At 60.2% G+C, this 26,549-nt stretch overlaps 2 protein-coding genes across 2 annotated transcripts in view; both read left to right on the top strand.

Annotated features, from left to right (window-relative positions):
• The first annotated feature begins 237 nt into the window (after window positions 1-237).
• Window positions 238-2,597, top strand: LOC123381756. Its single transcript, XM_045043589.1, has 4 exons — window positions 238-258; window positions 562-889; window positions 1,799-1,906; window positions 2,038-2,597. Exons 1-4 carry the CDS (start codon window positions 238-240, stop codon window positions 2,304-2,306), a joined length of 726 nt encoding a protein of 241 aa, XP_044899524.1. The 3' UTR covers window positions 2,307-2,597.
• Window positions 2,598-21,067: 18,470 nt separating this feature from the next.
• WNK2 (WNK lysine deficient protein kinase 2) overlaps window positions 21,068-26,549 on the top strand; it is a 133,765-nt gene continuing 128,283 nt past the window's right edge. The window contains 2 exon segments of the mRNA XM_045042493.1: window positions 21,068-21,318; window positions 21,738-22,414. Of these exon segments, the coding sequence (XP_044898428.1) occupies window positions 21,740-22,414 (675 nt within the window). The 5' untranslated portion in view covers window positions 21,068-21,318; window positions 21,738-21,739.

Consider the following 26,549-nt stretch of genomic DNA (forward strand, 5'->3'; position numbering starts at 1 on the left):
AGACCAAAGTGGCTCCCCACTGTTCTGACAACTTCAGAGCCGTGGTTTCCAATTCGGCCCTGAGAAAGTCTGCTGGGACGTATGTTCCCCACAACAGACATTGAAGTTCTAAAATCTTTTGGTTAGGTTGGTCCGTTTAGTTAGAAATGCACGTGTGGGGGTGCCTGGGTGGCTCAGTCCGTTGAGTGTCCGACTTTGGCTCAGGTCATGATCTCGCGGTTTGTGAGTTTGAGCCCCATGTCGGACTCCACGCCGACAGTGCAGAGTCCGTTTTGGATCCTCTGTCCCCCTCTCGCTCTCTGCCCCTCCCCCACTCACTCTCTCAAAACTAAATACACAAAAAACCAAAGAAATGCACATGTGGAGGGGCCAGTTTTTACACGTAGGACCGGCGGGGCCCCAGGGCGGGGGAGGGTACCCTCAAAGCATTTGATCCCCGGGCTTCCATTTCTTACAGGTTTTCCTCCCGAGTGAAGAGGAAAATCCCTAAAGAGCACCGTTTCCACAGGAACAGCCTGTTCCAAAAAAAATCCCGCCCAAAGCCAGCACATTTCCAGTTAGGAACAGTTTGTCTCCAAAAAGGAGTCGGACCAGAACGAAGACTTAAAACAGATCCCCACTAGGCCCCGGGGAGCTCAGAAGGCAGGAATCCTGGGCACACCGCCCTCAAACCCCAGGGGCGCGGGGGCTCAGGGAGGTCAGCCGGCCCGCGGGCGCACCTGCTGGCTCTCTGGCCTTGGGCGGTTGAGCGCCTTCTCCGGTCCCGCTTCTCTGGCACCAGGGGGTGTCGACCTTTTGCCAGATATTTTACCGGCAGAAAGGGATTTATTTGGGAGGAACGGAGGACTGCAACCTGGGATTGCAAGCCACCGCAGAAACCGTGTGGTAGGTTAGTGCAACACATCAGAGAGAAGGGTGTTTTATGGAGAAAGACAACGTGGGGGCGGTTGCCGTGCCCGCGAGTCTGCAAGTCCTTTGCGGAAAAGCAGGATTCCCGTGACCTCGGTCTCTCCTGGGGGAGGGGGGTGACGGTGGTCTCTCCTTGGCGGGGGGGGGGGGGGGGGGACGGGGGGCACGGTCTCTCCTCGTGGGGGGGGGCGACGGGGTCTCTGCCTCGGGCAGGGGGTGGCAGCGGTCTGTCCTGGGGGGGTGACAGGGGGTTTCTCCCTGGCGGGGTGGGGGGGCGGGGGGCACGGTCTCTCCCCGTGGGGTGGGGGCGACAGGGTCTCTGCCTCCGGCAGGGGGTGGCAGCGGTCTGTCCTGGGGGGGTGACAGGGGGTTTCTCCCTGGCGGGGTGGGGGGGCGGGGGGCACGGTCTCTCCCCGTGGGGTGGGGGCGACAGGGTCTCTGCCTCCGGCAGGGGGTGGCAGCGGTCTGTCCTGGGGGGGGGTGACAGGGGGTCTCTGCCTCCGGCAGGGGGTGGCAGCGGTCTGTCCCCGGGGTGGGGGGTGACAGGGGGTCTCTCCCCAGGGGGGCGGTGATGGGGTCTTTCCCTGGCTGGGTTGTAGGGGCTGTCGGTTTCTCCCGGGAGCCGCACACCTTTCCCGGCACTGAGGGTCCTTCTGAACCTGGCGTGGGTGGTGGGCATGGGGGCCACCTCCCGTCTCCCCACTCCCCTCTGTGAGTTTCCCTTCATTAACTTTCACGTGTCCTTTTTCGGACGCAGGCGCGCATGCGTAGTTTTCCAAGTCCACGCCTTGTCCGTTGTTTTCTTGACGGAGTCTTTGGATGAGCAGGCGGTTTCACAAAAGTGCAAGGTAACTGCTTTTATGATCATCGCTTTTGGCATCTCGTCCAGGGGGCCTCTTCCCGAGGTCGCTGAGGTCGGCTCACCGTCTCCGGGCTCCGGACACCCTTCGGTACCTGCTGTGGGCATGTTTCTCCTTCGGGAAGAGCCAGGTGTCAGGTTTGCCCAGCGCAGCGCCCAGGGGTGGGCGGTGTGGGGTGAGGACAACATCCGGTGCGCCGCCTCGTGCCCCCTGGTGACCTTGTGGCCCTGCTGGCCTGATGTAGTCTCCCTGTGGCCTCTTGACTTAGGTTCCCCACACGAGGCCTCGGTGTGCGTCCCGATGCCCCAGCTCGCCCAGCGCCTGGCTGCCAGGCACGGCGCCCGGCCAGGGGCAGCCGCACACCAGCCTGGCACTGGCGAAACAGCGGACTTCCTGCGGTCCACCACCCCCAGGGAGACCCCCCGCCTCCAGGCTGGCCCTCCCTACGCCCTGGGGTTTCCTGCGGCCTCTTACGTCCTCTCCGTGATTTCTCAGTTGTGGTACGGGTGCCCCCTAATGTCCCAGGCAGGACGCTGACTGACGCAGTCGCAGAGGTGCTCTTCCAGAAGGTCTGTGACCAACTGCAACATGATGTATAGCTCATGTCTATCTGCATCTGTGGCTGTGTCTGTATCTAATCTAGCTGTGGAGACCTACCTACTTCCTAAAAACATGGTAACCATCGGGGTGCCTGGGCGGCTCAGGCAGTTAAGCCTGGGACTCCAGCGCAGGTCATGAGCTTGTGGTCCGTGAGTCCGAGCCCTGTGTTGGGCTCTGTGCGGACAGCTCAGAGCCTGGAGCCTGCTTTGGATTCTCTGTCTCTCTCTCTCAAAAATAAATGTAAAAAAAAATTAAAAATATTAAAATTTTTTAAATTTTTGTTAGTATTTTGTGCATTCTTTGTTATGGTCACATAGTTATAAATGCTTCTGTTTAATCAAGCTTGTTAATTGTATTGTTAAAATTGCTAAGTGTATACAGCTCAGTGGAATTAACTACACTCACATTGTTGTGCAACCATCCCCACCATCCATCTCCAGAACTTTCTTCCTTTTTTTTAAGTTTACTTATTTGTTTTTGAGAGGGAGAGAGAGAGAGAGCACGAGCTGGAGAGGGGCAGAGAGAGGGGAGAGAGAGAATCCCAAGCAGGCTCCTCGCTGTCAGCGCAGAGCCCCATGCAGGTCTTAAACTTACGAACCGTGATATCATGACCTGAGCAGAAATCAAGAGTCAGATGCTGAACGACTGAGCTACCCAGGTGCCCCCAGAACTTTCCATCTTCCCACACAGAGACTATGACCTCATGAAGTATTAACATCCCCTCCCCGGCCCCCCGTGTCCACCATCCATATTCTGTCTCTGTGATTTGATGACTCCAGGGACCTCGCGTGGGTGGAGTCACACAGCACGTGTCCTTCTGTGACGGGCTCACGGAACTCAGTGTCACATCCTCAAGGCCCATCCGTGAGGTAGCAGGCTTCAGGGTCTCTTTCCTCTTATGGGCGAGTAATGTTCGTTGCACGGACGCACCACATGTTGTTTATCCGCTCGTCCCCGTGGCCACTTGGGGCTCCTCCTCCTCGGCCGCTGGGGGTCATGGGGAACTGGGTGTTCGTGCGCACAACACAGTTTGTTGATGATGTCTTTGGGGTCAATGAGGGTGATTGTGACGGGGCGTCGGCTTTGTGCTGAGCTGGGGGGGCCATGTGGGAAGGCCGGGGCAGAACCCCCAAAGCTCCCAGTGCCCGGGATTCAGAAGACAGACGAGCGGGCCCGGGGCCCGGAGTTGCTGTGCTGTGCTACCCACTGTGGGCCCGAGGGTGTGAGAGCTGTTCGCTCTTTCCCCCACAGCCTTGCCGCCTCTGTCACACCCACAGTGACACACTCACAGGAACATGCTCTCGTGAGCTCACGTACGTGTAATATGCTCACACACACGTTCACAATGCTCACACGATGACACTCTCACACAGTGACATGCTCACACGCACATGCTCACACACGCACGTGCTCACGTGTGCAACTGCTCACACACATGTATGTGCTCACACACGTACACGGTCACACACATGCTCATACAACATGTACACACACGCACATGCTCACACACGAACATACTCATGCGTGCACATGCTCACACAATGCACCTGCTCACACCTGTACATGCTCACACACAGTGATACACTCACACACATGTACACAGATCACACATGCACATGCTCACACACATGTCCGTGCTTACACACATGCACATGCTCACACACACATGCTCACACAGTGACGTGTTCACACGCACACATGCTCACGTGCACGTGCTCACACACACATGCTCACACACAAACATGCTCACGCGTGCACCTGCTCACACACATGTATGTGCTCACACACATACACGGTCACACACACATGCACACACACATGTACACACACGCACACGCTCACACATGAACATGCTCATGTGTGCACATGCTCACACACACTGATACACTCACACGTATGTACACAGACCACACATGTACATGCTCATACAATGCTCTCACACACGTGCTCACACACATGTCCGTGCTTACACACATGTCCATGCTCACACACACATGCTCAGGCTGTGACATGCTCACACACACTGCTCACATGATTATACACTCACACACAATTGTGTGCTCACATTCATGCACACGCTCACACACGCTGTCTCACCACACCCTCCTCCACTCGCAGCTGACCTTCACCTACTTTCACGAGCGTCCAGAACCCAGGGCTCTGGGCGAGGACTGAGCCCCAGGCTGGCCGCCCCCGAGCTTCCCTGCTGGCGGCGTGGCCGCTGGGGCCTCCCTGGGGACACCGGGCCCCTGCTCCTGGGGCGGCCGTGGAGCATTTTCGGCTCTGGCTGCTTCTCTGGCGCTCAGAGGACTTTCCTGCCACCCAAACAGCAGATGGCCAGGAAATGAAGACTCGCTCCAGTATCAACCGGGGGAAATCTAATTCAATTGGCAAAGTGTATGGTCAGAGAAGCATGTGGGTTGGCACATTTCATCTTGTTAGATGGTGTTGGCCTTCGGAGACCGAGGACGGACGACTGACAGCTGGTCCAGGGCTGGGGCTCTGGCATGTGTGGTCTTCTCCGCAGCAGCCTCGCGCCCGGGTTTGCTTTCTACCCGACCCACTTACAGCTGAGTCCTCGTGTCTGATCCTCAGTGGGACACCGGTGACAGGCCGGGCACTGTGCCGCTACTTTGTATGCTGTCTTGCTCGGGGCTGAGTGTGGCTGAGGGACACAAAGCCCAAAGTACCAGTAGCTTAAACAAGAAAGACGCTTCTATTTAAAAAATTTTTTTTTAAAGTTTATTTATTTTGAGAGAGAGCGCGCACACGCGCAGAGGAGGGGCATAGAGAGAGGGAGAGAGAGAAAATCCCAAGCAGGGTCCAGGCTGTCAGCACAGAGCCCAGTGTGGGGCTCGATTCCACGAACCGTGAGATCATTATTTGAGCAGAAGCCAAGAGTTGGGCACTTAACCAACTAAGCCCCCCAGGCGCCTGGAAAGACGTTTTTCTTTAAAAAAAATTTTTTTTTAATGTTTATTTATTTTTGAAAGAGAGAGAGACAGAGAGTGAGGAAGGGAGAGAGAAAGAGGGAGATACAGAATCTGAAGCAGGCTCCAGGCTCTGAGCTGTCAACACAGAGCCTGACGTGGGGCTTGAACCCACGAACCGTGAGATCACGACCTGAGCCAAAGCCAGTCGTTTAACCGACTGAGCCATCAGGCGCCCTGAGACGTTCGTTTCTTATAACACAGAGGCTGCCCCGGGGCCTGCAGGACAGGGCTGGGGTGGTGGCTCTGTGCTGCCTGCAGCCCAGGTTCCTCCTACCTCCTACTCCTGGGCTCACAGGCCGTCTGGTCCCAGCACTGGCCCAGCATCTCTGGGGGTTTTCAGAAATGCAGATTCCAAGGCCCTGGGGGTGAGGCCAGGACCCTGTGTTTCGGTCTGCCCTTGGGGGTGCTGGTGTCTGAGGCTCCCCGGCCTATCTGTGTCCATGGAAGCCGCTGCCCACGCTTTCCTGCCTACTGCTCCATGAGCAACGTTCAGAACCACAGGATGCCACCCACAGGCGCACGTGGTGTGTCCAGAGCTGTGCGTCCAGCACCACAAACGACTTAGGATGCTTCGGTCACTCCTTTTCGTTTTTGATTTAAGGTGTGCCCACTTGTATTGCAGGAACTCATTTTGAGGAAGCCTCCTCCGTGCCTGCTCCCACCCCCCCGCCACTCACCACCCCCACACCCAGGCAGTCTCTGGGTCTCCTGTCTCCGTGCACTCTCTCGTTGGGAAGGAGTAAGGTGGACACAGGCATCTGCTTTCTGTCCACACACAGACAACGGATGGCCGCATTCTCGCCATCCTACCTGTTGACCTTCCCCGTCACTTCTGCCTAGTGAGGCGGACGTGGGGTTCTGTGGGCGGCAGGTCCCCGAGGGGACACGGGTCCTGTGGGTGGCAGGTCCAGCGCACACAAGGAGCAGGATGAAGGGCTCCAGCCTCCCCCTGGCCCAGGGCCCCTTCAGTCAACGGTCAGCTCTGGGCTGCTGGCTCGGGGACAATGACATCCCTCTGCACACACCCGACCCCTCAAACCCTGACCACAGGCCCCGGGCCAGGCTCCTCAGGCTCCGGGCCTGACCCCCTGTGGCCTGGATTGCACCAGGCTGTGCGCTCCCTGGAGCTCAGCCGGGGTCTGCATGGGGGACGGGGTGGGAGCATCCTCACGAACCTTCATGGAATGACTGCGTGAGCGAGTCTGGCCCTGCAGCCCCACAGTAACTCCAGATTCGGGGCCCCCCAACTCTTCCAGGATCCTGTGTTTCCTGCCCTGGGGAGCGGGTCAGGAACCTGCCCCTCACGGAGCTATGGGTAGGACACAGTGGGAGGTGGCCATGGGACTGAGGAGGCAAAAGTGTTCTCCTCTCCTGCCCTCTGAGAAGAAGGAGGGTGGCTGTGAGGAGGGTGTGTCGCTGGCCTCACCTCCAGGGGGCGAGCTGCTGGCCGGGTGCCAGCAGGGGGAGCAGGGCGCCTGGGTCTGGGAGGGTGGCCTCTGGGCAAGCAGGGGACAGAGGGGATGAGGGCAGGGCCCCGCGGGGTGGGGGGCAGGGCAGTGCTGGCAGGGAGGGGGGATATAGCTTGAGATTTTGCTGGCACGGTCATGCGAGGGCGACACAGGTAGCGGGACGACCACCGAGAATGACCCCAGAGCTGACTGCGGTCGTGTCCAGAACATACGGAGAAACCCTGAGGGTCAGTGACAGATGGACAAACGGCCCAGTTCAAAAACAGTCCCAGGGCTCGAAAAGACCTTTCTCGCCAGAAGACCACTGGACGTGGGGAAGTGTGCGCCCAAACCGGGAGATGCCGCTTCACCCGCTCCGGGCGGTTAGAACCACAAAGCGGGAGGGAGGCATCGGTGAGGAGTGGGAGCCTCAGGCGCGGCCGGTTGGCGCAGGAAACACCAGACGTGGTGGCCGTCCCCCCGACAGCCGGCACGGGGTTACCTCGTGACCCAGAAACCCCGCAAGAGACACAGGGAAGGGAAACAACCCACGTGCCCGCCGCGGGTGGTGGGCGAGCACAGTGCGCTGCACCCCCACCAGGGAGCGTTGATCGGCCTTAAAGGGAACGCGGCGGGCAGCCAGGTGGATGGGCCTTGAGGGCACTGTGCTGAGAGAAGCCGGGAGTCCCCAGGAGAGCGGGGGTCCCCCTGGGGGCGAGGAACATGTTCTTTTGTTTTCCATATAATTTATTGTCAAGTTAGCCAACATACAGTGTGTATAGTGTGCTCTTGGCTTGAGAGAGAGAGGAGAGAGAGAGAGAGGAGAGAGAGAGGAGAGAGAGAGAGAGGAGAGAGAGAGAGGAGAGAGAGAGAGAGGAGAGAGAGAGAGAGAGGAGAGAGAGAGAGAGGAGAGAGAGAGAGAGAGGAGAGAGAGAGAGAGAGAGAGAGGAGAGAGAGAGAGGAGAGAGAGAGAGAGAGAGACAGGAGAGAGAGAGAGAGAGAGGAGAGAGAGAGAGAGGAGAGAGAGAGAGAGAGAAGAGAGAGAGAGGAGAGAGAGAGAGGAGAGAGAGAGACAGGAGAGAGAGAGAGAGGAGAGAGAGAGAGGAGAGAGAGAGAGAGGAGAGAGAGAGAGAGAGGAGAGAGAGAGAGAGAGGAGAGAGAGAGAGAGAGAGAGAGAGAGAGAGAGGAGAGAGAGAGAGGAGAGAGAGAGAGAGAGAGAGAGAGAGAGAGAGAGAGAGAGAGAGAGAGAGGAGAGAGAGAGACAGGAGAGAGAGAGAGAGGAGAGAGAGAGAGAGAGGAGAGAGAGAGAGAGGAGGGAGAGAGAGAGGAGGGAGAGAGAGAGAGGAGGGAGAGAGAGAGGAGGGAGAGAGAGAGAGAGAGGAGAGAGAGAGAGGAGGGAGAGAGAGAGAGGAGGGAGAGAGAGAGAGGAGGGAGAGAGAGAGGAGAGAGCGCCAGAGCGCGAGCGGGGGAGGGGCAGAGAGGGAGACACAGAATCGGAAGCAGGCTCCAGGCTCTGAGCTCTTAGCTCAGAGCTGGACTGGGGACTCGAACTCACAGACCTCGAGATCATGACCTGAGCCACCCAAGCGCCCCGAGAAGCGTGTTCTGGGTGTGGGTGGTGGTGCCGGCCACAACCACCGGATTGCACACCTTAAGAGGGAAAATAGGGTTTGTGAATATGTCCCAGTTGAGAGAAAGGATGCGCTCAGCGTGGAGATGTGGTGGCCGGGACTGGTCATGATGCACCCAGCATGCTGCTAATGGTCTCTGCCCAGTTTCCAGGACGTTCTCACCTGTGTCGAGCTCACGTTCTCATTCATCTTACCCTGTGATTCCCTCTGGGGACATGTGAGAAACTGCAGTCTGGCCGACAGAAGTGAGTGCAGGGCTGCAGCCAGGGGGCCGCGTGGCTGGGTACCCGCCGTCCCGGGACCCTGTATCTAGAAGACCACACTCTCCTGTCCTGGACGGATTTCAGTGGGGCTGGGGAGGGTGTCCTGGGTCAGTCGGGGCTGGACGCCAGGAGGCTGACTTTCTGGGTCACATGCACATTTCAGACAGCTCCAGAATTACACACAGTATCTCCAACTACATTAGTTTATTTAACCTGATAATAAATAGATGCTGTTGTACAGGAGGCCCCAGGAGTCTTGCCGGCCTCGCTGCCTCTGGCCTCCGGCTGTTGTCTTAGGCGGGCCTGCAGGGAGGTCAGAGTGAGGCCACATGGGAGCAGTCCCGAGGGAACACCCCTGTGCTTCCCAAAGCCCTGTGACCAGTTAACCCCGGACTGGGGCCCTGGGCGCTGGGGGTCTCAGACAAGCCCCAGGCCCTCTGCAGGTCAGCAGGGTGAGCCCAGAGAGGTCAGCGAGTCTGCCCAGAGTCTCATAGCTGACTGTATGAGGCCACTTCCCACTTCCTTGGGTTGTCATCCTGTCATTTCATCTGTTTGTCCCCGTTCTGCCTCTTCTTTCCACCCCCAATCCTCTGAGCACAGTCTGCCATGCTCGCTCATCCCTTCGCCTGTCCTTGCGATGGGACATGTGCTGCAGGGCTGTTAACACCTGCCTGGGACGCAGGGCAATTCTTGTGGAGGAGGGTGAGGGCTGGGGCCACACTCGGGCCTCCCAGGGGCACAGGTCGTTTGGCAAGACTGTCCATGGGGCGCTGCAGACCCTGGATGATAGAGACCCCACCTGGATTGTGAGCCTGGGGGCCCTGCCTCTTTCAGGGCCATGTCGGTGACCCCAGCACAGCACCTGCCACTGAGGAAGAGCCGGTTTGCCGAAGGTATGAGTACGTACACTTGTGACACGCACACTTGTGGATGGTCTAGAGGGACACGAGAGGCACAGAGGCGGTCAGGTGGCGTGTTGGGGTCGCAGGTGACGCCCTCTTCTGGATACTCCCGTGAGAGCACAAGAGCAGGAGGGCACACATTCATGGGGACGAGGGCGCTCAAGTGCAAGTCTAATCCCAGACAGGGCAGGCGGGATGAGGGAGCGTGCACACGGCTGCCCTGGCCACCGCAGGCAGACCACGGAGAGCGGAAGTGTGGCCACAGGGTCTCGCTTGGTGAAAGGTGAGGACAGTGGGCTCTCCGGCTGAGTGTGGGGTCTGCCCCCTATGCTGCACGCCCGCAAGGGCACGGTTAGGTTCTGAAGGTAAACTTGGTGCAACATGCCATCAAATGCCATGTGGCTGTGTGGATACAGTGAGGTCCCCTTGCCTGCCAGCCACGTGGGAGCTGGCTGGGAGAGTGGGACAAGCCCTGTGGTGGCCCACCCGTGTCTGGCCGGTCTGCCGCTGGCCCCCGCCCACGGGAGGTGTGGCCACTTGGGCAGCGGTGTTCTGAGCAGCCACCTGGGTGGGGGGGAGTGTGCAGCCGAGATCCTTGTGCCATGGGCAGGACACTCTGGTGCTCTCGGTGGACGCAGCAGACAGGACTCTGGGCGTGGGACCCGCTCCAGACTCTAGCGAGGCTCTGGGCCTGCAGGCCACGTGCGAGGAGAGGCTCGACCCCCACCCCCACCCCCCTTGCCCTGCCCTCCCCCTGGGAAAGCCAGCTGTAGCGCTCACTGATGGGACACGGACAAGAAACCAACATCTGGGCCATGGTTACCGCGAGGACAAGACGGGACCCCTCTCGGGGCGTCGAGACCTGGGGGTGTCACGGGAGTGTGCAGCGTGGCGATTTGCTAAGCTGCTTAATGTCTTTTCTGGGAATGTATAGTGTTTACCGTAGGAAGGGTTTACAATACAAACGGACAAGCCAGTGAATGCCCGGTGTTTTCGGGAAAAGAGGCAGTGGTACACCTGGCCTACCGCACTTGGGGAACCAAGGGGTGGGAGGGCCCGAGAGCGGAAAATCCCTCTGGAGACACGTGGGCCATGTGGAGGGAAACAGGCTTCCATGTGGCTGGAGAGACCTGCCAGGCCGGCATCCAGTGTATTGCTGCCTGAAAAGGTACGATCAAAATGCTGCCATGAATGAAGTCAGAGCCCGCATGCACGGCTCGCGGTGAAGACTGGCCAGCCCTGTGGGGAGGGCGGGGCTGTCCTCTGCCGGCCACCTCCTCTGTAGGGGAGATGACAGTCCCCAGTGCTGGCCTTTCTGAATGGCAGGTCCTCACACACCCCTGAGCTGGGCTGCTCCCTCCCCAGGTGCCTGAGAGCACCTGCACCCGGAGCCACGGGTCCAGGGGCGTGGAGGACCCCAGTGTCCACCAGCTGTGCCCGCCTGAGGGTTGGGGGAGTGGTTCGGGCAGCTGCCTGCGTCCCCTCTTGACTCCTGCCTGGTGAGTGACTGGTGGGTAGGGGTCTGACAGGAGAGGACCAGGTGTGGACTGAGTAGTCATTACAGTAGCCTGCACCCTGGTCATGGCACAGGCTGACAGGGGGTCATGGAGGGGGACTGGCCAAGCTCCTCCCAATCTGGGAGGGCTGGGGGGCACAGGGGCACAGGTCTTTGCTGCCTGGAGCCTCAGTGACCGATCGTCCTATGCCTTAGCCGGGGCTGCCCACCGCAAGCCCTGCAGATGTCCTGTCTTTCATCTTCACGGTGACCTCGGAGGTCATGCCATGACACCATGTACAGATGAGAAACTGAGGCCCAAGGGGCAAGCTGAGGGGCAGTGCCCCCAGACAAGGGGGCTCCAGGGGGCTGGGGGCCCACCACCCTGGCCTCCGTGTTGGAGCTAAGACCTCACTTGATGGGGCCCCAGGAGAGCGAGGTGGGTTCATGCATCCAGCATAGGTCATCGCCCATTAGCTTAGGCCCTGTGTGGACAAGCCGGGGGGGGGGTCGTGGAACCAGAGGGCAGGGCTCCAAAGGGGGTGCAGGGAGACGCCAGCCTCTTGTGGGCGGGCAGGTTGCAGAAAAGAGGTGTTCGGTAACGCCTGGACCGGAGGGCAGAGGAGACTCGGAAATTAAAGTGTCGCTGGCTGACTGTTTTCCTCCTAATGCAAAAGTCAATTAACATGCTCTGTGGGCGAGACTGCATGGCTGGTGGGAGTGTAAATTGGTACAAGCTCTCCCGAGGGGGATCTGACAAAATCGACCCTAATTACAAATGCAGACCTCTGACGGGGCGGCCAGGGTGCGGTGCGCGGTGCAGCTGTGGGCCCGCTCTGGCTGCCAACTGAAAAGCACAAAGGAGAGAAAACAGAGTCCACTCCAACGGAAATAACCGCTGCTGACACGGGTGTATTTTGTTGCAGTACCTTTCACTGCGTTTCTGTGATACCCCGAGCTCTCCTGTGCCAGGACCCCGGGGCGGCATTTGCTGCGGTCACTGACAGGTGATCTCAGTCCCTGTGGTTTAGGGTGGCAGCGGCTCCCTGGGCCCAATTGCTGGAACCTGGTGGTTTGTGGTCTTTCTCGTGGCATTTTTAGTGACCACGGGCCTACGTTTTTGCTTTCCTCAGGTAAATTCAAAAGTGGACCTGAGAGTAGGAATCTTAAAGTGAGACTTTGCCAAATTGCTTTCCTGAAAGGCTGGTCCAGCGGACTGGCCCGCAGGTCACTGGCCGGCTGCCAGCCCGGGGCCTTGTTACTCAAGCAAGCCCGCTGACCTCCGTGTGAAGATGCCGGTTTGTCTCACCTGCCCGAACGCAGTCCCTGGTAACAGCACACTGTGGTTTTGTGTCCTGTGACCTTCTGTCTGATCTTGACCTCTGCTCTCCTTTCTTTGGGCAATTTTGACTCCTACGAGCTCTTTGTATATTAATGATAACACTCCTCACCTTTTCTATCTGCTGATAACCTTTTCCTCGTGTCTGCCTTGTCATTGTTTCTGGGTATTTTAAAGTTCGGTCAGTTCGTTTGTTTTTAAAACCCAGCTCCTCTGGCTCCCGTTCTTGTGTTTGGACACTCAAGCACACACACGTGCGAATGCTCACGGAACGCTCCCTCTGGGCTGGGGAGGGGCCTCGTCTGAACCTGCTTCCGTGGCCTGCTCCCTGGGTGCCCCTGGTGCCTCCCTTTTCCTCTCTGGTCCTCGGTTTCCGCACCCCTGTCAAAAAGCCTGCTATGCGCTGGCAGGCATCCCCACTGGTCTAGGCCCTTCAGCCTCAGGCCCAAGGCCCCCGCCCACCCGACACAGACCAGAGCCGAGGCAGGCCCCGTGCAGCACATGCCTCCCCCTGTCCTTACCTTGTGGGTTCTAGAGCTGGCCCTGGCCTGCCTGGTCAGCCCCATAATGCTGATGCAGAAGCCCCGTGGTGCCCTGCGGAGGCCAGCTGCATCTCAGGTCTTCATCCAAAGCACAGGCAGCTTCCGGTCACCAGTGCACAATTACCTTGCAAAATGGCGGTTCTGTCTCTAAGACCACTAAGTATTCATTGTTTGTCAAACAGTCGCTGCGGTGGCTTATGGATCAGTGACTTTGTTCCTGGGGGTGCAGGTCAGATAAAACCTTGCGAGAAAGAGATGCTGCCAGCCCAGCAGACCCTGGAGGCCGTACCCTGCTTGCTCCGCAGGTGCGTGGGGAGCGCTGGGCCACTAGTGGATAGAGACACCGCCTGTGTTCCGGGCTGGCCTCAACCTGCAGCCCTGGGTGGGAGGAGGTGAGGCCTTCCCCCCGCACGGCGAAGGGGACAGGGCGCACCCCGCCCACGCCTTGGCAGGAACGAGCCGTGAAAATGGGGACCTGGGCTGGGCTGCTCCCTGGCACCTGCACCCGCACTGTGGGCCCTGGAGGGTGTCTCCCCGGGAGACCTTCGGGGCCCCCACAGTTCCCCCAACTCTGAATGTCTCAGAGGCCGAGAGCCTCACTCCGCAGACATGAGAGGAAGTGAGATGTGGAGATAATGCAGCCCTGCCTGGTTGGAATCAGGACGGGCCCCGCTGCAGGGAGGGGAGACAGAGAAGCCATTCGTAAGGAACTGCTACGTCCCTGATGAGTGTGAAAATCTCAGGTGCGTGTTCCAGGGCAAACTCCCAGGGCCTTGCGTCTCAGGGCAAGTGATGTGTGACCACGGTGTGACCACGAGAGCCTGGTGTCCCCTCGGCCACACGCCACCCTCAGACTTCCTCGCTGGCCAGCCTGTCTGGTGGACACAGCGTTACGAGGTCGGTCACAGTTATAATTGGCGGTTTTCTTACTGTGAGCAAAGTCACACTTTTTTCGCATTTTGTGAGGCTTTTGTGTTCTCCTTCCGTTAATTCCCCTCGGACTCACTTTTCCGTTTTCCCGTTGGGTTGTCTGTCTTCCTGATTTGTGGGAACTCTATTCAGTAAGGAAACACGTCTTTGTCTTTCTCCTTTATGAGATTTTTGCCGGACACGGGCCTGTGACTAAATTCACCCACCTTCTCTAAACCCAGCCCGTGCTCAGTATTCGTGGGTTCTGTGTTCATGAATTTACCTACTCGCTAAAGTTTATTTCTGACTCGTCATCAACAGTCACGTCGCCTTCCAGGTCACCTGTGGACGCGCGCAGGGCCATGCAAACCCGTCAGCAGCTGCCATGCGTGTCCCAGCCGCGTGACGGGTGACGCTCCGCCTCCTGGTCCAGCTCTCGCGCTGCAAGCTAGTGTCCTGGTTACAATCTCTTTTGCATCAAATATTTTTTTACATTTTTGTGCCCTTTGTTGGTGATTTTGCTGTTTCAAATGGCCCCAAGCGTAGTGCTGACGTGCCGTGTAGCATTCCTGAACACGAGAGGACACGCGTGTAGGGCAGGCTCCCCTCGGGCACCAGACGTCGTGCTGTGGGCTGAGTTCGAGGTTAGTGAATCAACGCTGTATATTCAAGAAGGTGTCCTTAGGAATGCACATGAGCAAGGTTTTGTGCGGATCAGGCAGCTGAGAACTGTTGTGTAGGCTCACCGACATCTGACCCCGTGTCCCCAGGTGCACGTGTCCATGTTCACTGGGGCAGCTTTGGCAGTGACTTTGTAAAACACAAGTCCTGTCGGCCTCCACCAGGTACCCCAGACTCAGCTTCCACACTCTTGTCTCCCACGTGGACATCCTTTAAAAACATTTTTTTTAACGTTTATTTATTTTTGAGACGGGCAGAGTGTGAGCGGGGGAGGGGCAGAGAGAGAGGGAGACACAGAATCGGAAGCAGGCTCCAGGCTCCGAGCTGTCAAGACAGAGTCCGATGCGGGTGTCAAAACCATGAACCGTGAGATCATGACCTGAGCCGAAGTCGGATGCTTAACCGACTGAGCCACCCAGGCACCCCGCCACGTGGACATCCTTTAGAGGATGACATCTTCCTGTCTTAGACTCCCTGGGCAAGTGCTGCCTCGCACGCGATGTGGCCATTTTCCAGGGAGCACACTGGGCCTGGCAGGGGTTGACGCCACCTAAGGTCACCCAAGCACCTCTTCTGTCTGAATGGGCATGCCTTCCCAGGGGCCACAGAGGGGACTCAGCCTGCTGGAAAATGCCTCTACATGCAGCCTGAGGCCCTGGCGGGTGGAAAAAGCCCGTGTGCATAATGTGGGAGAGTGTTGGGGTTCCCTGGGGCTTCCGCGGGGGCTGTATGGGCCCCCTGAGTGCTGGTGGCACCTCCGGGTGGAAGAGACCCCTGTGAGCCCTGTGGCCCCAGTTGGCAGGATGATGTGCCTCGGCCACTGGCCAGGGCCCGGCCTGGACAGTTGTGTGGGCTCTGGCCCGAGGATCCCCACTCAGCCTGCCAGGCAGGTGCCAAGATGTGTGGCTGCCTGGCTCCTCACGCTTCTCCTCTGCTCCATCCCTCCCCGCCCCCGCCACTGGTCGTGAGCACATGGCAAAGACCGCTGGGCCTCTGTGTCCCGCTGTGGAAAAGGGGACTCACAGGCAAAGGTACAGGCAGGCAGGCAGGAGCCAGCCAGAGGGGAGGAGAGCCATGACTTCAGCAGATTCCTTCGGCGGCTCCCCCAGCCCTGGGAGTGCTAACACGGGATCTGCAGTTCAGAGAAATCTGCTGAGGACAGGAAGAAGGTCACGGCCAGGGGGGCGGTGCCGGGATTGGATGGAAGAGCTTCCAGCCTCTCCTCAGGGTCCGGCCTCTGTCAGTGCACCTCTCCCAGAGACACAGCACTGGGGAGGGTGGGGGGAGGTGCGCCACTGGGCATGACCTTGATCACTAACGGGGTCGTAACACTCTGTGGATAGAGTATTTATTAAGTGGCTTTGTCACAGTTGAACAGGTCAAGTTTACCTGACTGTTTGCAGCTGCTGAACATTTATACCATTCATAATGCTTTCTATAAACAACCCTGTGGGGAGCACCTTTGTGCCTCACTGTGTGCAGAGCTGGTCACTCCATCCGTGTCAGGTGTCCACACGGGAATTCCAAAGACAATCCATGGGAGATGCTTCCAAAAGAGGGGACTCCATGCTGGGTTCGGGCGCCCGGAACCCAACGGGAGCCCCACAGGGTCGGGTACGGCGGAGGCTAGGGAGGGGCCCCAGGCCGTGGGGGTGCTGGCTGCCCCCTCGGAGGGGGAGAAGGGGTGTGACCACTCTGGGGGCCAGAGAAGCCTGATGGAGAGCCCACTGTGACCCCGTCCGGGGGGTGCTGATGGGAACCCTCCCAGTCTCCCGCCTGCCTGCGAACCTGTGACACCTGCTTGAAGTGGGTGGTGGGCCCCTCTGGGCTGGGCAGGGGCAGGGGACACAGAGCCTGAGCTCTGGGGCCTCGAGGACTGAGCCGCTGACAGAGAGGTCACAGGCAGGGACGTTTCCAACGCCTGTGTGTCCCTAAAGCCTCGTTCTCCAGACCGAACTAAACGGGACATATGGCCTTGCGTTTGTGTTGGCCTTTCCGAGGAAAGTGGAATAATGGCAACTCTTTGCATAGGAGAGAAGGGTTCAAACCTCGATGGGCTTATGCTGAGCATCTCCTGCGTGGACAGCCACGGGGGACTGCTGGAGTCACGCTTACTTGGTAGTGACACAAGAACACCTCAAAATTTTTGTTTCTACTCTGTCTGTCTTGCAAATTCTCTGCAACGACTATGTGCTCTTAAAAAATCAGCGTGTATAAGGTACAATGGAATATTATTTGGCCATGAAGGGAGCAAAGAAGCATTGATGAGCCCATAACTCGTGTGGAGTGAGGTGCGCTGGGCGAGAGGAGCCAGTCACGGGAGCCCAGCGCTGTGAGACTCTGTTGATGCAGAAAGGCCCCATCAGGCCCCTCCATGGGCTCCTGCTGCCTGGGGCTGAGGGACAGGGGCGAGGAGTGACTGCTGATAAATGGAGGTCTTTTCTGGGGTGAAGAGGATGTTCTGGAATGCGCCAGTGGTGGTGGGCGCAGCGTCTGAATGTACTGAAGACCACTGAGTTATGTGCTTTAAAAGAGCAAATTTTAGGGGCGCCTGGGTGGCGCAGTCGGTTAAGCGTCCGACTTCAGCCAGGTCACGATCTCGCGGTCCAGGAGTTCGAGCCCCGCGTCGGGCTCTGGGCTGATGGCTCAGAGCCTGGAGCCTGTTTCCGATTCTGTGTCTCCCTCTCTCTCTGCCCCTCCCCCGTTCATGCTCTGTCTCTCTCTGTCCCAAAAATAAATAAACGTTGAAAAAAAAATTAAAAAAAAAAAATAAAATAATAGTTTCATTAGTATATAATTCACATTCTATAAAATTTGCTCTTTTTTTTTAAATTTTTTTAAAAAATTAAAAAAAAATAATAGTTTCATTAGTATATAATTCACATTCTATAAAATTTGCTCTTTTTTTTTAAATTTTTAAAAAAAAATTTTTTTTTCAACGTTTATTTATTTTTGGGACAGAGAGAGACAGAGCATGAATGGGCGAGGGGCAGAGAGAGAGGGAGACACAGAATCGGAAACAGGCTCCAGGCTCTGAGCCAACAGCCCAGAGCCCGACGCGGGGCTCGAACTCCTGGACCGCGAGATCGTGACCTGGCTGAAGTCGGACGCTTAACCGACTGCGCCACCCAGGCGCCCCTGAAACTATTATTTTAAAAAACTACATTTTACTTATTTATTTAAATTTTCTTTAATGTTTATTTTTGAGAGAGAAAGGAGGGGGGAGAGAGAGCGCACGCGCAAGTGGGGGAGGGGCAGAGAGAGTGACACACGGAATCTGAAGCAGGCTCCAGGCTCTGAGCTGTCAGCACAGAGCCCGACACGGGGCTTGAACTCATGAACTGCGAGATCATGACCTGAGCCGAAGTCAGACGCTTAACTGATTGAGCCACCCAGACACCCCTAAAAAAAAACTACGTTTTAAAATTGGGGAGTAAAGGAAGTGTTATATGATCGTAATAATTATAAAAGAAGATAAACAAAGATGACGTTACAGAACTTCACAGCCCCCATCAAGTGGGGAGGATTTCCCCAGGGGTCAGGGCCGAGGGGCCCCACTATCTGCCCTCCCAGCCACGTGCACCTCTCAGGGACCTGGAGCCTGAGCTTCAGGAGCCCACATGACCCCCTCCCACCACCTACCCCCAGCACCCTTCCATCAGGTCCCAAGAGGCCTGCCTTGCCCCGTCCCCTCCTACGGCCTCCCACCCTGGCCCCCCAGCACCGTCCCCCCACTCTGCCTCCACCCCCATAGGACCCGAGGCCTCAGCCGCACCTGGGGCAGGCCCCACATAGTTGTCCAGTGAGCCACTGAGTCAGTGATGTGTGGAGGACCCCTGCTGGTGAGGGGCTACCTCCCTGTGCTGTGGCCTGTGGGGTGTCTGACCACAAGACCAGCTACAGCCCCAGGCTGCTGGAGTCCACTCAGAGGCAGACCCACCCCAAATTACCTGGCGCCCGGGACCCCTCCTGCCCTCCCTGGAAGTGAGCCTGCAGGCACCGCCCCCCAGAAGGCTTGGATCACCCCCATTGCCCCCACCTCCAGAGGAGCTGCGTGATGACACAGCCGTGTGGCCTGCTTGTGTCCCAGCCCGGGAAGCAAGCCTGCATGAGGCAGCCGTGTGCCTGCACATGCCCACTGGCCTGACCAGGCTGGGGCACCAAGGCAGCCTGCACCTGGGGGGACTTGGGGCTCCCTGACATAGGGTCTTGGGGAGCCAAGGTGACAGTTGTGGAGGGGAGGGGCACTGGCTCCTGCTCTGTGGCCTTGAGCCAATCACTTATGTCAAAAAGTCTCTGTACTGGGCCTGAACATACTCATCTGTGACAAGGAGGCAATCACACCCCTTTGCCTGACAGCCGTGGAGACAATGGCTCTGGCAGCAAAGAGACACTGCTAGCCTTGGTCAGGCAGGCACTTTGCGCAGTGTCCTTCCACAGCCCTGCCTTGTGGGAGCCTCAGGACAACCACGACCCTGGCAAAGCCCTGGTCTCAAGGTCTGTCCAAAGATCCTTCAGGCTCCTCCTTCCTGATCCCAGGACCTGCTCCTCAGCCCAGCCCAAGGGTCCTTGCAAAAAAGGACTGTGACCTGTCTCTTGGCTGCTTAGCCAGATTCCAATGGTCATGGGTCAGCAGAGGGAGTGAGCTCCCTGTCACTGGAGGCATGTAAGCATGGCTGCCTGAAACCATCCCTAAGGTCTGAGAGAGCATTCAGGGACAGATTCTCCCGACTCACCCACGGCCTGGTCCGCCCCTGCGATGTGGGGGCACTGCTGTCATACCACTCACACCTGCCAGCTGGGGATGGGCAGAGCCTGCAGGTGATGCTGTGAATGTCCAGCCATCTCTTCTATCACCAGACAAGCACGATGCCCGCTTGCTGCCAGTGTGGCCCAGGAGGCAGGGAGGAGGCTGGACTGCCTGGAGTCTGTCTAGAACACACTTAGCTCGAGCCCTTGTCAGTTTTCCCTTGAACAGGCCTGTTGTGTCCAGCATGGACAGGCTTGGGACTCTGGGTGCCCTCCAAGAAGACTCACCAACTGTCGGAGGAACCGGCAGTCTTTCGAGGTGGACACACCAGGATGGCCAGGCTGGCTCTGCAGAGGATACTGAGGCGTTGCTATGGCAGGACTCACCCAAGGTTGTGCAAATGGCAGGGCAGGGCTAGGGGTCTCCAGCCTCCAGACAGAAAGGTCCTCACCAGCCCCCCCCCCCCCCCGTGGCCTAGCAGGCCCCCTCACCCCTCCCTGGGAAGTCCTGCTCAGATGCCTGCCTCGCAGGGTCTCAGGCAGGCTGAGCTGGTCTGGGCTCTGGGCTGGACACAAGGTAGGTGTGATGACTGGAAACCGTATTCTGTGCCAAATGCCCAGCCTGGAGCCAGCACACTGTAGAACCATCCTCTGAGGGGAGAGGCCCTGATCTGTGGCATCTGCCTGTCTCCATGGTGCACATTCTCCTAGCACCACTGGGTGTCACTGAGCAGAGGTGGGAGGGATGTCAGCCCTCGTTTAACGGGCCTCCCTCCACTGGCTCCAGCACTTGGGACATCACGCTGCTCTGGGCAACAGTGGGTGGCACCTCCCCTCCGACTGTGATGTTTTGGTGTCCCGTGAATTACTTTGTGCCACGGCGTGGAGCCCATTGGGCACCCCTCGTATCTGAGTCTATGTGTGTGCCTGCCTCATGGCACCCCAGGCCAGGGGCAGCACAATCGTGGGAAGAGCTGTCGGCCCAAGCCCTCGCTCCCGCATCTCAGTCACTGGGTCACCAGGGCCTCGCACGGAGTACCTGCAGGGTAATCTGCCATAGGCCGCCTCTCTGCAAGAGGGTTCAGGATGCCCCCTAGAGGGTCTTGTCTGTGGGAGTCCAGAAGAGGAAGAGGGAGGGAGAGATCAGGAAAGGCTCCCGGGGAGGGGGGGGATGGCGTTTGACGAGGGTGGGGGACAAAGAACACTGTGGGCCGAGGGGCTCCTGTTGGCCTCCGCAAGCCGCTATCAAGTGGCATCGCAGTCCAGCCTCTGTCTGTGAGCTCTGGGATTTAGGCCAGATAACTTCTATCTCAGGGCCTCAGTTTGCTCAGCGGCAAGAGTGGGCATGGTGATCACAATGCTCCCCCTCCTGATGGATCCTGTTGAAATGAGAGGTGGAAAGGCCCTAGGCTGGGGTCTGGGCTGGCGGCCGGGCTCAGGTCGCTTCCTGAGGGTGGGGGGGGACCACCTTCTAGCCTGCCCATTCCGCCCTGGCACAGGACTGCGAGGTCCGGCGCGCCTGCCGGGACACGTGAGGAGGTGAGTCTGTGCCGTCTCTCGGGGACACGCGGACTCTCCGCAGCCAGCAGCCAGCGGGGCATTCCGGAGCCCGAGGGGGCCTGGAGCGCCGCGGCCGCCACCACAAGCCGGCCCGCAGGTGGCCGCGCGCGCACACGGCCAGGTGGGCGTGCCAGGCCCCGCCCTCCCCGCGCGCCGGCAGGGGGCGGGCAGCCGAGGCCCCGCCCTCCCCGCGCGCCGGGTCGGAGCCGGTGCCCGAGCGCAGCCGAGCCGAGCCGGAGCAGCACGCGGGAGCGCGGTCCCGCAGCGGGCCGGCAGAGAGAGCAGCGCCGAGACCCGGCCCCGAGCGAGGACCCCGGCCTCCAGCACGACTCGGCCCCCCCGGCCTCCGGCGAGGACCCCGGCCCCGGAGAGCGGCCTCGCCCGCCTCGCGCGCCCCGGCCGCCGGGCCGCGGGCATGGACGGCGCCCGCTCGCCCTGTGAGTGCCGAGCCCCCCGCCCGCCGCCTTTGTGTGCGCGCCGCGCCGCCGCAGCCCCCTCCCCGCGCGCCCCTCCTGCGCCCCGGGCCGCGTCCTTTGTGGAGCCGCCGCCCGGCCGGTGCCTCCCCGTCTCCCGCCTGTCCCCTCCGCAAGCCTAGCCCCGGCGCCCCCCCCCCCCCTCCCGCCCAGGGACGACCCGGAGCGCCCCTCCCCCGGCCTCCTCTGCAGCCCGCCCCGGGGGGCCTCCCCAGGGGCGGCCCGGCAGGAGCCCTATCCCCTCCCCTCCCCTCCCCAACGCGGGCCTCGGGGGCCGGTGGGCAGACCCCTCCCCCGGGGCAGCCCCGCAGGGCCCTCCCGCGGCGGGCGCGGGCAGGTGCGGCGGGCCGGCGCTCACGCGGGCCGGGTGTCCTTGCCCGCAGAGATGGACGGCGATGGCGGCCGCCGGGACGGCCCCCGCGCGCTGACGGAGGCCGGGCGCGGCGCGGGGCCCGCGGGCATGGCGGAGCCGGCGGCGGTGCCGAGGGCGCGGGCGGCGCGGCCCGGGCCCCAGCGCTTCCTGCGGCGCAGCGTGGTGGAGTCGGACCAGGAGGAGCCGCCGGGCCTGGAGGCGGCCGAGGCGCCGGGCGCGCAGCCCCCGCAGCCGCTGCAGCGCCGGGTGCTGCTGCTCTGCAAGACGCGCCGCCTCATCGCCGAGCGCGCCCGCGGCCGCCCCGCCGCCCCTGCGGCCCCCGCCGCCGCCGCCGTCGCGCCGCCCGGCAGCCCCGCCGACCCCGGCCCCGAGCCCACGGGCGCGCAGGAGCCCGGCCCGGACCCCGCGCCCGCGCCCCCCGGAGAACCCCGCGAGGACGAGGCGGCGGCGGCGGCGGCGGCGGGGCGGGAGGACGCGGCGGCGCCGGAGGCGAGGCCCGAGCCAGGGCGCGCCCGCCGGGGAGAGCCCGAGGAGGAGGAGGACGACGAGGACCTCAAGGCCGTGGCCACCTCCCTGGACGGCCGCTTCCTCAAGTTCGACATCGAACTGGGCCGCGGCTCATTCAAGACGGTCTACAAGGGGCTGGACACGGAGACCTGGGTGGAGGTGGCCTGGTGCGAGCTGCAGGTGAGGGCGCCGGCTGCAGGTGGGCGGTGGGCGAGTGCGTCCAAGCAGCCTTGATGGTGCGCGGGGTTGGTCTGGCCTAGGGGGCAGCCGCGTGTGTCCCCCTGTGTGTGCGCACCGTCTGTGGGGGTCAGGTTGCGTGCTGGAGGGTAGACCTCCCGGCGTGTGGCGGTGAAATGTGGCACAGTGTGGACCCGCGCTGGAGGGTGTGTCTGTCCGTCTGGCTCTTTCCTGACTCCCGATTCGGGGCTGGAAGCACCCAGGTGGCCTAAATGGTGGCGTCTTTGCAGCAGCTGCGTGTGGGAACTGCGGGGCCCTGTGTTGGAGCTGCCCCTAAGTGAGCACCTTCCGGAGTCTTTAAAGGGGTAGGCGTCCCAGCTGGGGATGCTTGGGGGCTGCCTGACTCGGCCTGCCCCGGGCTGGAAGTGGTCAGTGCCCTCCTGCAGCTCCCAGGGCCCACTGGCTCACAAAATGAATGGGGGAGAGGTCTTAGAACCCAGTCACACAAGGTGCGGGTAAGGCTTTTTTTTTTTTTTTTTTTTTCTGATGTAAAGGCTCTGGGCATGCATTTTTCATAACCTTGCCCTCACGTTGGCTGTGTCCGCCCGGCCCTAGAGATTATATAAACGGTAACCCGAGCTGCCCCGGGCCAGCCTTGGAAGCCAGAGCAGTGCCTGTCAGAGTGGGTGTTTACAGGCCCTCCCTCGTTGGGGGTGGGGGCAGCTGTCCCGCACCGGCCATCCTGTGCGAGAGCCGCTGCTTGGGTGTAAGCCGACCCTGGCACCCTGTAAAGTCAGAGGGCCTTCCATGCCTGACACAGGGCCACCCGCTGCACTGCAGGCCGCCTGCTTTTTTGGCTCAGAAACCGGATGTGGCCGTTCTGTTCTCTGGGCCCCTGCATGAGTGGGAGCCCCACGAATTTTCGGGGTGTCGGCCTGTCCTTAGCCTTTCTCCGGAGACAAGTTGCTCCAGAGGCCACCCCTTCCTGCAGCCCCTTGGTTTTGCAGTGGACATGTGGGGTCTTTCTGGCAGGGCTGCTGGCGCCCTGGGGAGTCCTTCAGGAGGGACTGAGCTCTGCTCCGTCGTGGCTGTAGGTTCTGGGCCCTGCTGAGGGGTGGCCTCGGTGGTCTGCGGTCTTGGGGCCCTGGTGTGCCGAGGATGACGGGGAGTGAGCTGGGTGTCACTGCTGCATAAGAGGCCCGGGGTTTTGGAAATCCGAAAGGGAGGACCGGAGAGGGGGCAGGGGAGCCCGGGGTTTAGAGCGAGGCCTTGCTTCTTGACTTCCCACCTTCTCCCTCTCGCCGGGTGACCCCGTGTGTCACCGTGGGCACCCGCTGGTGCTCTGCCACGGCTGGCCTGTGCAGGGTGCTGGGCGGGAGCGGAGGTAGGCCTCAGCAGTGATGAGGCACTGCGGGCGCACGTGACCCTCAGGAGCCTCTTACTCTGCATCTGGCTCCCTGAGCAGAGCACAGGCCTGGAGCCTGGCTGCTGTCCAGCCTGGACTCTGGGTGCTGGTGGGGAGGCTGGAGAGGGCTTCCCATCCGTCTGGTGGTGGTTCTTGAACAGGGGGGTACGGGGAGCCCCCGTTGGCCGACAGCTGTCCCAGTACTTCTCCCGGCAAGAGGGCAGCCTCTGAGGTCACCTGCTTCTGCTGGGCAGGCCCGAGGGGGTTCTGCACCAGGTGACCTGGAGCAGCTGGACGGCCGTCGAGAACCTGCTGTTGTTTGCCCCGTTTATTGTTGAGGACCCCCCAAGGTCACCATCGCCAACACAGACGTAGTTGGTGGGAGGGTAAGGGGGATTGTAGCTTCACGGGAGGAAGCCACCAGCCCCGGTGAGCACGTCCGTAGCAGAGGAGGTGAGCGTGGGGAACAGGGCGCACCAAGGGAGGGCAACAGGTGATGTGTTGGCTTTGTGCCCGGGGAGGGGGTTTCCTAGTGCCTAACGGGGAGGTGTCCACCCTCTGCTGGTCCCCGGGATTGCCGGGTGTCAGGAGTGTCAGTGGACGGTGGGTCACTGGGAGTGTTGCCTTCAGCATGGGGAGCTCCACAGGAGTCCTCCCACCCCCTGAGCCCCTTTCCTCAGCCCCCAGAAGTGCCTTGGCTGGCTGCTTTGGAATGCCCCCAAACCGCCTCTCTGAAGTCTGTTTCCCTCTCCTGCCTTCGGGAGGCTGGGGGCCTCTGCTCCTGCTGGCCTTTGCCAGAACTGCCACTCTTCTCCCAGGGTGCCCCGCCTGAGGTGGGGGAGGCCACACGTAAGACTTAGTGAGTCTGGCTCGGAGGATGTGAGCTCCCCACGATGTCCAATTTCTTTCCATAAATTAGTATTGAGAGAGCCTTGCAGTAATGTGTGTTTGTCTCACAGCAAAGGGCAATAAGAGATGTCACCTCCTGAATTCCCCAGGTGATCAGAGCTGATGCTGAGTTGTGGGGGAAGCCATTTTACAGAATTACCTCCCTGTCTCTTTTCTCTTGAATGAACTTTCGTTCTGGCCCCAGAGCACGTTGAGACAGCAGCTGAGGAAGCGCACACGCACTCATGACGGCTGCTCTCTCTCTGGCTCATGTTCCCGCGTCCGCAGGTCCATGCCCTGGCCAGCTCTGCTCCTGCACAGACCCTGTCCCAGGCTTCCCAGTGTGGGGGGCAGGTCTCGACCACTGACGCTGTCCTGAGTGGCGCAGGGCACCTTCTTACCTGCTGCCGCCTCTGAGCTCGTGTGTGTCCCTGAGCAGAGAAAATGCAGCCAGTCCAGATCTGGCTGGCATCTGGAAGTCTTGTTGGAGGCTGGAGGTGGCCATTCTTGAGTCACCTGTTCCTTTGGTGACTTTCTCAGAAGCTTGGAGAGAGCCTTTGCAACCCCCTCTGGGATGCCGCCCTGTCCTGTCTATGGCCCCTTGCCTTCTGGGGAGATGGGGTTCTCCCTGCAGAAGGCTTTGGGGAGCTGCTCTTGTGGGGCTGGGCACTGCCTCCTGCAGGGGGTCAGGGTCTCTACCTGGAACCATGTTTCCTATGCTGGTGTCTAGATGCACACCCAGTGTGGGGATCATCCTGCCTCATGGGGGTGCTGGGCCTTGACCCTCTGCTTGGAGCACTGGCAGGGCCTTTCCAGGGCTGGGGGAGTCCTAAAGATCTACTTCGGCGGCCGAGCCCCGCCAGCTGGGGACAGGTTCCTACATCCCGCGGGTACTGACATGAAGTTGTCCTGCTGTTCTGCATTGCCCAGACATGGCTGGGCGCCCAAGGGGCAGGCCTGGGTTCCAGGCCGGGGACCACAAGACCAGATGACGTCTGACCGCTGGCACCCCCTTCCTGTGGTCGTGGGGTTGCTGCGTGTTCCTGACTTGCCTGCTGTAGCCAGACGTCTGTGCGCTGCTCACCTGCCTGGGCCCTGGGTGGCTCGTTACGTGTGGGTGTGCGGGTGCCCTGGTCTCCTTGCTGTCCTCTGAGGATACTGGGGGCTGCCTGGCATCACTGCGGCCCAGAGGCCTCTCCTGTGGCCCCGGCGCCCCACCTGTGCCAGGCACGGAGCTGCATACCTGGCCTGAGGTGCCCCACCGCCCCCCACAGACAGGCCAGGGACCCAGCTTGTGGTGCTGACAGCTTCAGACCCATGGCCTTGTCTGCTTTCAGAGTGTCCACGAGCAGGGTGACGTGGGGCAGGGGAGGGAAGTGGACACGTGGAGGGGACGGTGCTCGCTTGCTGGAATATGATGTGTAGGACTCAGTTTGGCTGGTGGTCACCCTGCGTTTTTATTTTTATCTCTGTGTCTTTATCGCTGAGTTTTGTCCGAGAGCTGAAATTTGAAATCAGTTGATGTCAAGGCAGAGCTTGCTTTTCCGAGTGGTGTTTCACGTGCGTTGTGGCTCACAGTTCTGGTGAGAGGCCCAGGTAGATGGGTCTCCTCCCCTTCCTTCCTGTGCAAAAATGCGATGCGGTGTGAGCGAGGCCGGCGTGTGCAGTGGTGACAGGTAAGCATCCTGAGCTGAGGGTCGCTGTTGCGGGCACGCTGAGTGCCCGTGACTCGTTCCCGCTGCCCAGCGTGTGTCTGTCAGGGCGTCCTCGGAGGTCCTGGACCTGGGGCACGGGGCCGAGCCTGACAAGGGCCTGATTGCCAAGGAACTTGGGCCCCAGAACGAG

Source organism: Felis catus, chromosome D4 (genome assembly GCF_018350175.1).
Source record: "Felis catus isolate Fca126 chromosome D4, F.catus_Fca126_mat1.0, whole genome shotgun sequence".
Lineage (NCBI taxonomy): Eukaryota > Metazoa > Chordata > Mammalia > Carnivora > Felidae > Felis > Felis catus.